This window comes from Macrotis lagotis, chromosome X (assembly GCF_037893015.1).
Source record: "Macrotis lagotis isolate mMagLag1 chromosome X, bilby.v1.9.chrom.fasta, whole genome shotgun sequence".
NCBI classification, from domain to species: Eukaryota; Metazoa; Chordata; class Mammalia; order Peramelemorphia; family Peramelidae; genus Macrotis; species Macrotis lagotis.
The window spans coordinates 645,366,902-645,383,920 of record NC_133666.1 but is presented as its reverse complement, the minus strand read 5'-3'; the positions used below and the strand labels follow the sequence as shown (position 1 = coordinate 645,383,920).

At 36.8% G+C, this 17,019-nt stretch overlaps 1 protein-coding gene across 3 annotated transcripts in view; it reads right to left on the bottom strand.

Moving 5' to 3' along the window:
* PWWP3A (PWWP domain containing 3A, DNA repair factor) overlaps window positions 1-17,019 on the bottom strand; it is a 29,521-nt gene that overhangs the window by 11,137 nt on the left and 1,365 nt on the right. For 2 of the 3 annotated variants that reach the window (XR_012472094.1, XM_074204561.1), the window contains exons 2-9: window positions 16,876-16,992; window positions 16,356-16,447; window positions 14,779-14,849; window positions 12,042-12,971; window positions 6,517-6,618; window positions 5,382-5,452; window positions 3,057-3,133; window positions 1,555-1,615 (exon numbers count right to left, since the gene is read on the bottom strand). Coding sequence is in view for 2 of the 3 variants with exons in the window: in XM_074204561.1 (XP_074060662.1) it covers window positions 1,555-1,615; window positions 3,057-3,133; window positions 5,382-5,452; window positions 6,517-6,618; window positions 12,042-12,971; window positions 14,779-14,849; window positions 16,356-16,447; window positions 16,876-16,932 (1,461 nt within the window). In the remaining variant the exon portion in view is untranslated. The remainder of the gene's footprint in view (window positions 1-1,554; window positions 1,616-3,056; window positions 3,134-5,381; window positions 5,453-6,516; window positions 6,619-12,041; window positions 12,972-14,778; window positions 14,850-16,355; window positions 16,448-16,875; window positions 16,993-17,019) is intronic. The other variant, XM_074204562.1, reaches the window with a different exon arrangement.

The following is a 17,019-nucleotide window of genomic DNA, read 5'->3' as shown; positions in this document are numbered from 1 at the left end:
AAAATTAATTAAATAAATAAATCATGTAAGATTAATGGAAGTATACAAAGTAGAGCTAGTGAGGCTTTAGCAGCCAAGTCGAGGTAGGATGGAATATTCTGAGGTAAAAAAGGTTATATGTTAATGGATAACTGATTAGAGTAAATTAAGCAGGTGCTTTCTATCATTCTGTTTAGATGTGACAAAGGTTCCCCTTGAGAAAACATTTTCCCATAGTCCTTCAGGATAGCAGTCTCTAGTCTATTCACAGTCATTTACAATAAAGTCAAGTCCTTTAGAAGGATAACAAAACAAGACAGGCCTAGAAATTTTATTCCACAAGTAGAACTTGAGTCCTTTAAAGGGTGATCAGAGGGAGGATAAAGAACAGGAAGAAAAATAAAGAAAAACTGTTATAACTATGGGTGTGTGAGATATACTTTTAAGAAATAAAGTCAATACTTATGTATTCAAGAACTGAGATTTTTTACTAGTGTGGGCATGCTCTCTAGAAACACTTATCAGAGACCCCTCTTTAGTTTAGTAAATGGTTTCTCAAGTTGCTCTAGTTAGTTAAACATAGTGGTTAATCTTCTGGCTCCAAGTTTCTGGTACTTAGCTGGGAAAAATCCTATAAAAGATACAAAGTTGAAAAAAGGCTTTCTTGGATTGGTAGGACCCACCATAGCCCTGGGTCACCTTAGTGCCCCAATGAAACACTGAAGTACAAAGGACTACTCCATTATCTCAGAAGTCACTTTTATGTTATAAAAATGAATGGCCTCTTCTATATATCTGTTAAAAGTTCAGATCTGAAAAGAGATTATTTCCTCCCTACTCCCACATCTGTCACTGAAGACCATTCAACCCAACTTGTCTATCTTCAAATAGATTTGTCGAGAAACAAGGATAGGGGAAAGGGGGGAAGGGTCAACTATGAATAGAGCTCAAACCAAGATATTAATAAATTCTTAACTCAAGAACTGCCAGCATTTGATAACTGAATTTGCACTTGGCACATGAATTTATATTGTCTGTGTATGTAAATGGGTTCAGGCTTCTTTAAAAGAGATCTGGCAATTAGTTAAGATTGCAGTATCGGAAGAGGAGAATCTGACTGAAGTTTGAAAGTGGTCTAGGAAGAAAATGACAAGAATGACAATATTTAACAGAGACTGTGGACCACTATGAACTGAAGGCTAGTCATAGGAAAATTAATACTTTTAGACTAGCTAAGGAAACACTGAGTGGTACAAGGGAAAAACCATTTGAGTTCAGACATGAGTTCCAGTTCTTGCTCAGGTGTGGGACTCTGGGCTTGTCTAGTCTCCCAAGCTATGTGGGGCCTAGATTCATTTTGAAATGATCTAAAAGAATAAAAGACTCACTTAACTACCCCAGGAGAAGAATCTTGCTGGCCTTCTCAGTTCATCAAAGCAAGCCTTGGAGTTCCACATCTACTTTAGAAACTTGGTTATAGCCCAACTCTGATTTCTAAACATCTATCTTTCGGGCAAAATGCTTAGAAGGAATAGGATTTTAAGGAACCAACAGTAAAATCTTTATCCCACCTACCATAAGCTCCTGCTTTTCTTCACAATCAAAGTGCTTTAATCTTCTGAGACACACTGTAAACCTTGAGGAAACAAAAGCAGGAGAGGGTCACAGGAATTATCGGGCAAACTAGGTAAGCAGAATGGTATTTCCCCCCCTTCTATTAACTTGACAGTCTTGAGGTCCTTTTTAATCACATTCAGTTTTTCACAAAAGCTATTTTCTTTCTTCCTCCAGCCCAAAGTCCTCTTGCCCCTCCATTTCCTACCTTGTGGTTGGCAGGGACCCCAATCAGATCCATGTCCTCAACACCAAGTTCACTCAAACGTAGTCAAGAGAATTAATTACCCAGTCAAAAAGGGATAAGAATTTCACATCATTTATACTGTGGTTTTTTTACTTTTCTTTCTTTCTTTTTTTTAAGGTTTTTTTTTTTTCAAGGCAAATGGGGTTAAGTGGCTTGCCCAAGGCCACACAGCTAGGCAATTCCCAAGTGTCTGAGGCTGGAGTTGAACTCAGGTACTCATGACTCCAGGGCCGGTGCTCTATCCACTGGGCCACCTAGCTGCCCAAGTGAGGCTTTTTTTAAAAAACACATTTAGCTCATGCTTTCTTCTCTTCCAACAGAAAGCTCTACCGATTTTACTATTTACTGAACAGGCATTATAGAAGTTTAGAATAAGAACAATCCCTTCAGAAAAAATGAGTTATACTGTGGAACAGCTCAATAGATGACTATTTTACAGTCATCAAAACAAAACTTTTAATGCTCTGAGGACCCACAAATTACTTATAACAGTTTCACTGTTTTCTTTATTTTTTTAGTTATTTGGTTAAAATAACCACATTATCATTATCATCATCTCTATCATTACTAATGAATAATAATCAAGTGACATTGATGTAGCCTAGTTTGCAAAGCACTTTACATCCCTTACCTCATTTTCAATAAGGACTCATATTTATACAGAGGTCAAATTTTACTAGGCACATTACCAAAGAAGCAAGTTAAACAAAGGGCAAAGAAAACTTTCTGGAGAAAATCAGCTGAATAGATTTCAGGGAAGTGTTTTCTGGATCTTGTGAGGAAAGAAAGGGTATCACCAATGATAAATATGAACATGATTAGCAACTTTATGCAAATAAGGATGGGGGCTTTCCAGAGGTCAGATGACAGTGTCCAAGCACAACATAGAGTTTCTGCTTCCAAACTCAATGCTCAGTCCATTGCATCATAAATACCTTTCAAAATGTGTTGGCAGTTTGGCTGATTTTGAGTAACTCGAAATGGTTTTTCACACCCAGGTGGGGAGCTTTTGGCCAATTGTGAAATTAGAAAAATTGGGCCATTTGCAGTCTTATCTTCAAATGACCAGATTTTTACACATAGGCCAAAACCCATTCTTATTAGTCAGTAGTATAATCCCTGCAGCAACATGCACACAGAAAGCATTTAAGATCCCAAGATTTTTCAAAAGATGTCCCTTCAGGTGACAGCTTCCAAAAGCCATTATTATTTTTACCCTCTCTTTTCTGGATTCATATTTTCTTCAATATATAATATACTTGCTTTCTTATCCTTTCGCTTTACACTTTTTACCTGTAGAAAAATTCAAGGAAAAAAAGCTTTTATTTTTAGAAAATTATATAAGTATTTTGTATATTATTCATTGAACTTTATGGAAAATCTGACAAAGAAAATGTCAAACTGCACTGTCTGTATTAAGAATAATTCTAGCCACATATTTAGTAAAAAAAAATACATTTGAAACAGAAAGGGAGTTTTGCATATTTTTTCTTCTAATTAAAAAGAGATATAACATGTATAATTCCTAAGGCTGGCTTCATGTTTCAATAAACATGGCTCTCTAACCCCCTAAAATATCTTCTTTAACTAGTCTGCCATGTTATTAAAGTTCCCCTACTACTTATTTCCTCAGGCTAAGGTACTGAAGTTTGATAAATGTAAATGTTAAGGGTAACACATTAACACAAGCATTCCAGGTGGATCAGATGGCCAGTCCCTAAGCAGGTCGATGTGAGATGGCATATAAACAAGTTCTGATAAAATGAGTTTAACAGGCACAGTAAGGAACCTTGGGCATCTTAAGCCAGGACTAAGTATCTGGCATTCTTAGCAACTTCTAAGACCAGTGGAAGGTCACAGATGAATAGTATTGAGTTTTGCATCAATATCTGTTCCCCCCACCACATGTAATAAAAGAACCAGAGGAAAATTTCCAGAGTGTCCACCATGAAGATTTTTGAACAAAAAACACAAAGGTTGAGGTTTGAATGAATTCAGATCAGTGGGAAAGGGCTCACCTCAAACAAAGTCACAGTCTATTGAAGTCAATTGTCAAAAACCACTAAGCACCTACTATGTGCTAGTCACTGTACTACCCACTGGTGATTCAAAGATTGGAGCTCACAATCCAATGCGGGTCGAAAACATGAAAAGAACTTCGCACAAATAAGATAGAGAAGGGGTAAATGCTGGTGGAAGAGAGGGGGCTGAAAGAAGGCAGGAAGAGAAGAGAGAGAGTCTACTGCCAAAAACACACTTCACTTACTTCACAATTGCTTCAGCACCCTTAAATCTTCATTTCATGCCACATTAATCAGTTATAATCTTAATAATCTATTTTATTAGCTTTTCTATTTTCCCTTAGCCCTTTTGGTTACAGAGAAGTAAAGTCTCAAGGGAAAGCATTTTTTTCTTGATACCTCCCAAAGCTAAATTTCCTAGGGAATAAATTTTTATTATTTTTGAAGAATTAACCTAGTACTCTGTGAGTTCTTGCTTAAACAAGGTACTGCTATATTTTTAAAGCAGCAAGGTAAGCAACCTTCATCAGAGACAGAGTTTTATGCTGTGAGCTTCTTGAACTGAGCAGGGCTAAACTCCGTGTTTTTGAGAAGACAAAAAAAACAAACAAAAACAAAAAACAAAAGTAGAGTGATACAAATAGAGGAGAAACACAAAAAGAAAAAAAAAGGGGGGGTGAATAAATGAAGGTATACAAAGTTGAGTGAGTAGGGTTCATTGACCAAGATGTGGGCTGGCACACTCTAGGAAAAGAGTAGTATTGTATCAGGAAAAAGGATCATAGGGAGTCGGTTAATTAATTGCTCAGCCTAGAACTAGGCAAAAAGCCTAATTCTTTAATTGAAATATTTTACCAAACCATAGCCTTTTTTGGTAAAGTTGAAACCCAGAGTGCAACAAAACAGCAGGACTAAAATTCTGATCCCACAATTATTTTTACTACAGGGTTCCTTTAATTATTCCAAAGAATGATTAAAAATTAGAAGAGAAAGAAAAGTTTGAAACCAACTCTTCAAAATTTTAAAACCATTTGAAGACATAGTTAAAATCATTGGGAGTTCCAAAACAACTGAAGGTTGGAGGAAAAAAGGGATAAATGGAAGAAGTTCAAACATATAGTAAAAGATACTAATTTTATACTTAATTCAACTAGGATCGATGATGAATTAATTAATGAGCACGTTAACTTCTATCATATAAAAACTAAATGGGATCAAGTGGGCGAAAATTCAGTTGAAATTACATATATTATAAAATAAGGTTCAGTTTTGCTCAAGTTTTTCCAAGGTAAGTAAAATTCTGCTAAGCATGCTTTAATATATACAAACAAAGAATCTCGGATTAAACTTCCCCGGTTAAATGCCTCCTTGTAATCCTATTTACAATTTGTTCATAAAATCATCAAAAGAGATACTATAAACTTTTGCACAAGCCAGGTCAATTTTCAGAAGAATGGAGCCCAAATTAATGAATTTTATTATTTTTTACTTTATGATTCAAAAGATATAGTTATTCTTACCACTGCTGGCCAATATGGATATTTTTGATGTTTACACCAGACTAACATTCCAGCTTCTATGGAACATGGCTCTGAAACAGAAAGAAATACAAGAAAAATGATCAGATATTAGCACAAGTGCAAATGGACAAGAGTATGATTAAAAAATTTTTTTTTAACTTTAAGTTAAAGTGGTCAAGTCATATAGTATTCCTCCAGGTCATTTAAAATTTTACTAGGCAAAACTACAATGTAAATGGAAAAAAAAAATTACACTGAGCATGATGTAATGAAAATGAATAAGTTTGCTCCAGGGAAGAGATAAAGAAATGTACCTCCCTCCTTTTGTAGAAGTAGGAGGGACACTATGGAGGTAAAGTACTATAATATATGTCCTGCTCAGGTGAGAGGATGACTAGCTTTGCTGCATTGCTTTTATCTCCCTCTCTTTTAGAATTCTTTATTAGAAGGATGGTTCACTGTGTGGAAAAAAAGAGGGATATGTTCAGAAATAAAGGTGCTATAAAAAAATGAAACTAATAATTTAAATTTAAAAATTAAGTATAAAATTAATTATTGAACTATTGTTAGTAAACAAATCCAAGGAACTACCAATTAATAGTTCAGAGAATTTGGTTCTGTTTGCTTCTTGTGTTTGGTGACCTGGTTTATATCCTCAACTGGTCAATTCCCTCTTAGATTGATGGGTTCATCTCTCTGGGTGTCTGGCTTCTTTTAGCTGTTTTTTTCTCATACTGAAGATAGATTTCTTTTGGGTATAAGCTGGAACATAACGGACTTAAGTTCAACATAAGGAATAAAAATCCTAAGACGGAGGGCTGAATGGACTACCCAGTGTTAGACTGTAATGTCTTTTTTTTTTTTGGTAATGTCTTCTTTAGAGGCTCTTAAAATTAAAGAAATACAACTAGCAGTTAGTAGGAGATGAAAACCTAAGTGTACATCTGTATGAAATTTAGTGACTAGATAACCTTTTAAGATCTTTTGGAGTTCCTGGATGATGCTAAGGGAACAAATTAACAATTAATAGGAACCTGCCTTTAGTTTAAGGCATTAGAAATAGTTTTATGCCATCATCCAACCCACTTTAATATTCTCCTGCTCTCACTTTCAATTGATCTAAATTATTTCTTACCAGAGTGTGAAAGTATACTTGGAAGTTCTTCATCTTCCTCCTCTTCTTCCACAGTAGTATTAACAGCACTAGCCTCCAATGACTGTTCAGAAGACTGAAGCTCTACAAATAAATTTATATTACAATTTTATTTTGCCATCCTAATGGACATATTTTGAAGATCAGTTGTTGTTGAATTGTTTCAGTGTGTCCAACTCTTTATGACTCAATTTGGGGTTTTCTTGGCATAGATACTAGGGTGGTTTGCCATTTTCTTCCAGCTCATTTTACAGAAGAGGAAACTAGGACAAAGAGAGTAAAGTGACTTGCCCAGGGTCATCCAGCTAGTAAGTGTCTGAGGCCAGATTTGTACTCAGGAAGACGAGTCTTCCTGATTCCAGGTCTGACACTGTGCTACCTAAGAAAATATTTACTGACCCATAATTGTCCATAAAAAAGAAAATGGTAGGGGTGGCTAGGTGGCGCAGTTGGGGCAGCTAGGTGGCATAGTGAATAGAGCACTGACCCTGGAGTCAGGAGGACCTAAGTTCAAATCCGGCCTCAGACACTTAATAATTACCTAGCTGTGTGGCCTTGAGCAAGCCACTTAACCCCATTTATCTTGTAAAAAGAAAAGAAAAAGAAAAGAAAAAAAGAAAAGGGTCTCCACTACCATATCAGAAGCACAACACTGTGGAAATGTACTGAATTAAGAGAAGACTCCCTCCCTTCCAAAATGGAACTGATATTTTCCCTCAAACCCACCCCTCTTTTCCATACGCTTCTCATTGCACTCAAAGGCACCGCCATCCTTTTCAGTCACCTGAGTTCATAGCTGTGATGCTATTTTCAACTCTTCCAACTCAATCACCCCACTTATTTAAAAAGTCAGTTGTCAAATGTCTTTTCTCTTTCTACATGCTTCCTTTCCCCACTCCAGGTTAGGCCATCATCGCTTCCTTACTAGCGTAGATCTCCCTGCCTAAAGTTCACTCCCACTCTCCAGAAAACCATAAGACACAAGTCCCCTCCCCTCATCTGCACACATACTCAAACTCCAGTGCTTCCCTACAGCCTTCATGATATTATAAGCTCCTCATAACCTGATTCTGTCCTACCTTTCAGGTCTTATACATTACTGTTTCATTCCATGCATTCTACAAAAGTGCTCTTCTAGTCATTCCTCATATAAAGGACCCTCCATCTCCCATCTACTGGCAGCTAAGATGGTGAAACAGAACAAGACTGGACCTGGACCCGCAAAAGACCCAGGTTCAAATCTAGTCTCAGACACTTAGTAGCTATGAGACCTGGGAAAATTACTTCATCTTTGTCTGACTCAGTTCCCTTACTTTTACTTCCCAGGGTGGCAGTGAGAATTCAATGACTTGATTTTTGTAAAAGCAGAGGGCTCAGCACAAAGGAAGGGCTTCATCAGTATTTGTCCCCTCCCACTGACCCACTCCTCCTCCACCTCTGTCTCTCAGAATTTTAGGTTTTACTTTTACCATTACAAGTCCACTATCTTTTCTCTTCCAGGACAAGGTCTCACTTTCTCTGAGGCTCTAGAACTAGCCCATTAGACATCTGCTTCATTGATTAAGGGAGAAATGCCCAATTAGGAAAATCCCTTCCCATGGACAGTTTTGGACAATTGCCCAGGATTTCCCTGTCAGCACATCAGAGGCCAAGGAGGCAAGAGAGGTGTTGCCAGGCTCCTGACCTCAATCACTTAATGAAGAAACCTATATTAGGCAGCTATGATGCCCCAGGAACTGTGCTAAAATGTGAAGCCATGATAGAAGAGAAGGAGCCTCTCCTCTCATGAGGGGGGACATGTACACATAGACATAGCTATATCATATCTATGTACACACACACACACCCCAGACACATACACATCAAAGAGAAGGTATCCTTGAAGGGGAACCCACTAGCAGCTGGGGGAACAGAGGAGAGTCATCCTGGAGATAGCATCTGAGCTAAGTTCTGAAGGAAGCCAAGGCAGGAGGAGGTGGAAGTGAGGAAGGATGGCAATCAAGGCAGAGGGGGCTGCTAGTGCACACCACAGAGACAGGAGGTGGAGCATCGAGGCAGAGGAATAATGGGCTAAGCAGCCTGGAAAGGTAAGAAAGGACTGGGTTATTATGAATCAACAAATATTTATTCCACACCAACTCTAGGCCAATGCTTAAATACTAATAAGAATTCTCTAGACCTGTGAAATCAAAAGGAGGCTCCTGTACTAATCCAAGACAGAGGTGAGGTTTTTCCATCAGGGTGGGGGTCACATGACTGGAAAGAAGGGCATGTGTACAAGGTCTTATGAAGAAAGACATGATAAGATTCAGCTACTTCCTTGTTAGGTGAGATGAATGAGAGTAAGGAGTTGAGGATGACCCAGAGGTGGGGAACCCGGTCACTGGAAGGATGCTCATGTCTTCAGCAGGAATCCAGAAGCTCAGAAGTGGGGCAGATTTGGGGGAAGAGAAAATGAGCTCCCTTCTGGATTTGATCTCTCTACAAGACATCCAACTCAAAAATGCTAAAAGGCAATTGAGGAAATTGAGGCTGGGAGTGCTCAGATGACTTTGACTGTGGTCAGCTGGTGTCTGAGGTAGAACTTGAATTTCCTAAGTCCAGCATGCTCTATTCTTAATAAAGCTTCAATAGTTGTTAATAATCTACTTACACAAAATGCTTTTGCCAGTATTATTTCCCAGGTATACTTTCTAACTGAGGCCTACTCTTACCAGCAAGCTCCCACACCATGCCCCCTAACTCTAGGTCTAAGACCCTGACTTTTGAGTACTCCTGTCATCAGCTAATTCCTCAAGAGAAATCTAGCTCAGTCTGAGGACACAATTTTAGCCTTTGTTCTTCATCTGGATTGTGAAGCATAACAGAGATGTTCAGAAACAAGAAATAAAAAAAAGTCTTGAGGGTTTTAAAACTTCATAGCAGTTCCAAAGCCCCAAATTCAGTCTCTGGTCACTCCGAGCCTCAAGCAGGGGGAGAGGGGAATCGGGGTGCTGAAGGCCTTAGGCTGGAGCTCTAATCAATTACCCCTTCCCTTGAACACAAGACTTGGGGGCTCAGGATTTTTCAAAGGACTACAGACAGTGATATGGAAGGGACCTCAAAGATCATTAAGTCCAAATACCTCATTTTATCACTGAAGAAACTGAGGCCCAAAGAGGTAACAGGTAAGTGTTAGATTTTAAACCAAGTCCCCTGGCTCCAGGGTCAGTGATCTTTTCACTTGAATACGCTACACCTTTTTCTCCATTGTTCTTTCCTCTGGGGAGACTAAGAAGTCTTTACCAGATGTGGGAAACAGATTTTCTCAAAAGGAAGACTGCCCAAAACAATGTCTAAACTCATCTGACAATTTTCATCCCAGTTAATCTTTAAATAGAGATGAGGTAATTTCTAGGGAGAAAGAGAAATTTCTTTTCCAAGATGGTGTTAGTTGTTTCTTATCCTTGATTCTGTCTCTCCTCCCCACCTAATTCTGTTGGCTGTTAGCCATAAATCTCATGGGTGCCTCTGATCACTTTGTATTTCAGGTCTCCTGTCCTCAGATCTATTTATTGTATTCAAATATGCCCAGTCCAAATGGCCCAACTAGTCTCAGATGTCTAGTTTGACTTTTGACCATTTAGGAAAATATCACTATGCTATAAACCCTATTAATTGTCCCCTGAGTTTGTTTCACTTAAAGTCCTATTTTCCAGGAATCAATGCAGGACCTTCAGGTAGGATATACCTGTAATTATTTAAGAGAAAACGACTGGTCTAAGTGTGCTTTATCTACATATTATCTCTGGTATTTTTTTGCTGCAGTAAAAAGAAAATTCTATAATACTTTCTACTTGTGTGACCTTGGGTAAGTCATAGTTGCCCTAAGCTTCATTTTTTTTCCTATATAATCTTAGAAATAGGTTTAGAGGATCTATGAGGTTCCTTGTAGCTTTAAATCTATGATCTCATGGTTCCCTATGTGATATACCAAGTTCCAAAGGGCTTACCTACATAGCAATATTTAATGGTAAGGTCATGATATTGTGGTTCTGTTCTTCAGAAAATGGTGTTATGAATGAAAATAGAAAGAAGCCTTCCAATCTGGAAGGGGATTACCTAGATCAGAGGTATCAAACACAAGGCCTTGAGTACTGCCCCAATCAGATTAAAATGTAACTATTTAAAATAAATAAAAATACAATAACACATAGATAACTACTTTAAAAAAAATAAACTTAGTATGCAGCTTGCAGGATTACTTATGGTTCCCATTTCTATTTGATGTTGACACCAATGACCTGGATCAACATTTCCCAAATGCCAGTATCTAGGTTTTCCAGTCCAAAAGTTACTATGAAAAATCTCTCCTTCTTAAAAATCTCTATCCTATTGGCCTGAATGTACTCCTCTGGTCATCTCTCCCCTAATCATAGGAGCTGGAAGGAATAGTAATCTAGTTCCACCCCATTGTTTTTAAAGAGAAGAAACTGGCAGCCCAGAAGGACAAGAAGAAGGGGACTTGCCCAAAGTCACCCAGATCGAGTGGGAGAGTCAAGATTTAAATTTAGATTCTATGACTTCCATTTCCCTTCTCTACTCCTACTGTATTGTGTTCTCTCATTATGGAAGAACAACCCATAATAGAAAATTTAACTATCTTTATAGGTCTATAGTACAGTCTGGTTTGGGAAATCTTGGTTCAAGATATGAGCAGGAAAGAAGCATAATTAGTTCACCTAGTCTAACCCCTTCATTTCACAAATGAGAAAAATGAGGCCTATTTTAGTGTATCTATAAATAGTTCAACAAAGGTAAAAATTATAAAATGTGATTTTTTTTCCTTCCTGAAGCACTTAACTATAAAGTCAGATATTATCATGATTAAGACTGCTTATTAAGCAAGGATGCTTAATAAACTAAACAAAGTATCACAGCATCTAACCCATACCTGTTCAAGGTTTTAAAATCTATTATTCAAAAATAATCACCTTTTAAGAAGAGGGAAATCACTCCTCAGGTCTGTTATGCTTAGTTGATGAAAAAAAAAAGTCATATTCACCAGTGGCAAGAAAAAGGAACAATTCAAAATAAGATAAATGCAATATAATGATTTTTCTCTATAACATCTAATCACAATCAGCATACTGATAATTTTCCCCTTTAAAATCATATCAATGTCTCCTTCCTCTATTTCTCCTCCCCCAGAAAGAGTATTGGGAAAATACTATACAACAAAGTAGAAGTCACATATTCCCCTGAACGAAGGACATAATAAAGAATTAAAAATCTTAACTCTAACCCACTTTTACCACTAGTCTGATGGGCTCTGGGCCACTTTCAGTGGCCAAAATGAATGGTGCCAATTTTTAAAATGAATGTCTATTAGCACTTAAGAATTGGGATTAGATTTGAGAGATTCTGCTACCCACCCAACGTGTCCCATAGGTACATTTCTCCCTAAAGTCATTATGAACTATTTGCAATGACGCATAAGTCAAAATTCCCCAGGAATAAGTTTTTACCTTCATCTTCCTTAAAATCTGGAAGCTTTAGAGGTCTTGTTTTAGTTGCAAAATAGCTTGGGCAATGTAAGCTGCAATTAGAGGCCCCCAGGGGAGTGTCTGATCCACTGGGGCTCAGCCCTGCTCCTTCTGGCTCCACACAATGGCATCCAGAAGCGGATGACCGTTTAATGCCATCTGAAATTGAAACTTTGTAATACTTCTGTAAAGGCATTTTACCACGTTCATTTTCACAATCTGATTCTGCAAAGGAATGGCTGGTAGAAAAGTCCAGTGCTTTTTGGATAGGACTACTTGTCTTTGACAAAGATAGCCTGAGTTCTTCAAATTCAGTATTACTACCATTGTCTTCTCCGGCTTTAGAAGGTGATGAATTCCTGTTTGAGGTCCGTGGCCTCTTCCTGCCTTTTTCCCCAATCTTCTTTACTTCGAGCTTCTTCTTAAGGTTCAATTGCGAGTTTTGTGATGAATCATCTTTCTTTTGTTTCCTGTTTTTCCAAGTTCTGGACCTCAACTTAGAAATCTCACAATTCTGATGCTGCGGTTTTTGAGTACCAAGAATACTTCTCGTTGGAGAAGCCCAGGGTTCTGTTTTATTTCCATAAATTCTATTAGCTCTCTTTAAACCCTTTTTGCATTTATTTTCTTCAGTGGGGGAACTGGACAGCCTCTGTAGTACATTTGCTTTCTTAAAGGGCCCAGACCCTGCTACAACTTCTTCACAGACAAAAGGTGACGAGTCAGATTCAGAGACAGCATGTGCAGGTATTGTTTGTTTCACTTGGCGAAGTATGGGAGTACTTAGACTTTGGCCCAAAGAGTTTACTTGACTGGTATCTCCTTTCTGACTCAAAGCATCCAGTGCTACTTTAAGTGATCGTCTGTAAATCAGTTCTTCGGTAGGTGTAGTATTTATTTCAACCTGGGTCGCTAAAAATATATGAAATAATCAAAATTGTAATTTTTACTGAAAACAGAAACATTTTTTATGATATTCATATGCATACAGTAATGGTTGACAAGAATAGAAAAACTGGTGAATTCAACTACAGACTAAATGTAATTAAAAAAAAATAAAACCAAATGTTTAGAGAGCTGACATACCCCATTCTTGTTTTTTAATGAAAAAATTACTAACGTGACTCGGATAAAAATAAAAATACCTTCAAATTACAACTGATAACCATAAAATTTATTCAAATATTTAATGCCTACTAAAAAGGATTCTGATAATTTATTCTCAATATTTTTGCAAAATGATAAAAAATATTTTGTGGATAGTAATATTTTTGTCCTTTCCAAGACTATTTTTAAAGACATTAAAAAAAATAGAATAATCTTGGAAGCGCTTTTTTTTTTAAGCCTGGACCCTGTACTATTTATGCTAAGATGACTCAAACATCAATCAAAACACCCCCCCCCAGTTTTAATATTTAATTGTCCAGAAATACAAGTTACCAATAATATGTTGGGCACTACAGCCCTTAAGAGATGATACTTGGGGGGCAATGACATTCAGAGCCATCTATCATAATACAAGTATATCTTATCTATGCCATGGAAAATATGTAAACAATCTTAGTAAACAATTCCATTTTCCAGGCAGTTTCCTTTTTAAAGAAGCCCAGTGTTTAATATTCTGGCAAAGCAAAGCATCCTTGGTAAAATGAATAATCACCCCTTATTTGTCTGTGTGCAAATTCTGATTTCATACCTGGGTTTGCTTAAAGCAGGATACATCTGTGTAAGCATGTTGCTATTGTATATGTTCTCACTCAGTGTATATGACCTTTCTACCCCACTAAACTGTTAAATCCTCATGAGGGTGGGGGGAGGGGAACACTTTGTTTTCTCTTTAACTACCCAGTGACTAATACTATGTTCTGCAAATATTTGATAAATATTGCTAGTGACTAAGCAAGTATACAACATATACTCTGCCATACATTTTGATACATTTTTAAGTGTTCTATGATCCATAAATATAGCTTAAAATTATTTGCCCAAATTAACTTACAAGATTTGTGATCAGGAGTCACATGATCCATTTTTACAAATGTCCTATGGGTATTTTGAAAAACATGTATTTCCTTCCTTTTATGTCCAGTTCATTATTCTATGTCTATAAAATCCAGTTTCTCCATTAAGAACCTAATTTCTTTCTTTTGTCTGATTTTCAGTTCAGAGGGGTGATGAAAACTACCATTATTATTTTTTTTTATTTTTGTAAATGAGTTAAATTTTTTCATTAACAAATTCAGAAACTATGCTGTTAATATTTTAGATGATTTCATTATGAATATTATCTTAATGTTGCTATTTTTTTTCACTAGGAATTTTTTTGAAAATAATTTAAAAACCCTGGAAGATTCTCCAGCCTGAAGAGCAGTGACCAGGAGAGATTCAGTTCAAAGCAGCTGTCCTAGATTTCTATAGTCTAAGCTGAGAAGAGGAAGCCTCTACACAGATAATAGGACAACCATGTGCACCCCCAGAAATCCTAGGTTGAACACTGGATACACTAACAACTTCCTTCCTTAGAAGAATGTCAAAGCTGAGCTCTAGGAGAAAGCATGGGAAGCAAGGACTAGAGTAAGGACCCTCCTGGCTCTTCTCGGAGCTCAGGAAATTTAAGGCTGTGACTAACTTGTTTGGAGCATCACATTTTCACAATTCTTTCAAGTAGTAATCTCTTATTTCATTAAAATTACACATTTATATTAATATAATCTCTTACTAAATTTCGCAGCGATCTCTTCTATATGAGACTTCTCCAGGATCTTGGTTTCTGTCTTCTTCACTTTAATTCTGCCGAGACAAGAAGTCATATGTTACCCACTATCACTGTGAGATCATTTTCAAATAATAACTGGTATAGGTGTTTGTGTATATGTATGGGTATAAAGATAAGAGAAAATGAAAACACGTGTTCTTCCTTAAATTAAAACTCACACACTCCCCTTTAAATTTAAATGCCAGAAAAGTGGCATTAATGAGCTCGAAAGTCCTTTACTCCAGGTCTACATTTTAACAAAGGAAACGCTATACTGACCTCAGAGCCAAATAAAATCTAACTGGTTTATCTGAGGTAAATCATATTTATAACTTCCTTATGGAGAATGTTTGGTGATATTATCATCCTTTCTGAAAAGGATGCTAACTAAGGAATCATCTGTTTATAGCTAAACAGGAGCAACTAGAAGGGTTGTTGGTCCCTCCTTTTAAATTAAAATACAGGTATATCCCACTCAATGTTATTAACTGGTCAGAGGTGAGGGAAGGAAGCAATTAAGAGTTCCATAGGAATAAAATTATAAATGGAAAATTGGCTGAAGCTCATCAGGGATTTGCCACTTTACAATAAGAGTGTGGACACTCACAGATAGTTTATTCACAGATGAGGAAGGACAGGCAGTCCCAGAGAGGGTAACAATAATATCCAAAGTCTCTCAGGTAGCAAGAGATACAACTGGGATGTGAACTCAGGTTCTGACTCCATATCTAGTACTCTCTTATCAGAATGCAAGTGAAACAACTGTTGTGTGAAATCTAACAGTACTAAATTATCTCCCTCTCTACTCGGTGAAAATATGAGCTCGAAAGCTAGGGAGCTTACAGAATAGGAAAGGCAACCTAGTTTAGCCTGATACATTAGAAATAGCATAAGAAACAATACTTGATCCCCAAGATGGAGAAATACAGCTTTCTACCTTGCTCTCAAGTTTGTAGACAAAATAAGGCTTCATTTTTTGTGATTGAAGTCTTATGAATTATTAGGTCAGTCTAAAATCTTGTTTGAATACTAATATAAAATGAATTCCACATTTCAATACAATATGGATATTTTCATTTCTTAAATTAGATATAAAGTGCTATATAAATTTTAAATCACTATATAAATTTTAGCTATCATTATTAAATTTTTCCATTAATGGGTGTTCAAAAATGGCAGATAACAATTCAAAACTATCCTGTAAGCTAAAATTTCCAAACTGCACTCTCATTTTATAAGATTCAAACCTTTCAAAGGATTAGACAAGCAAAATAGATTTGTGAAAATATACAGCTTTCAAAATTGACAAGAGACCATTTTTCTTAGGGAAGCTTTATCTATTGGTAATTTTTATTTGATTTCTCCAATGTTAGTCCGCTAGATAACAGAAATGGCCTTCTGTGCAGAACATAGCTATTTTCTTTAGTGATTCTCAGCAAAAGGGACATCAGATTCTTTGGGGTTTTTTGTTGTGGTTTTTTTTTTTCCAAATCTGATTTTAAACAAAACCTACACCTGTTGGAAAAAAAGCAATACTTAACTTTTCATCTAGACTCAGGATTTCAACATCTAAAAAAGTTGCTTTCCTTTTCTGAGTATGTTGTCTTCCAGAATTTCCACTTTGGGACAAAACCTAAGTTAAAAAAAAAACACCAACTGTTATCAGTCTATTTCTGAGATCAAACAGATTTTGATAAGGTCATGTGAAACAAAAAAAAAAAACAAGAAGGGGGGGAAAAATCTATCTCCTGTCCTGGAGATACCATAGCCAGTATTCTCATGAATTATAATCCTAACTCACCGAGCCTTCACACAACTGTCTCAGTTCACTTAAAAATGCATGCAAAATGCAAGATTTTGGAATGGTGCCCTGAAGCTGTTTGGGACAAGTTTACCAATCAGAACTTTATGCCAATGTTTTCATGGAGGCAAACTGTACAGCTCAATCATTTTGCTAAACTGAATTGTAAGCACCCTTTTAAACACCGGATGGAGACATTAAGTGTCAACAAAAAGTCATCTTTCATTTTTGAAATTATGAAAACAGTAACAACTTGTCACCTTTGCTGGCCATAAACGTTCTTTCCATCTGCAGAGGACATACTGAGTATCCACCATGATGAAAATACATGTGGAAGGAAAGTAGGGTTGAACTACTTCAAGGTCTGAGGATATAACCTGCAACAAAAGTGACAGGAAAGCTGA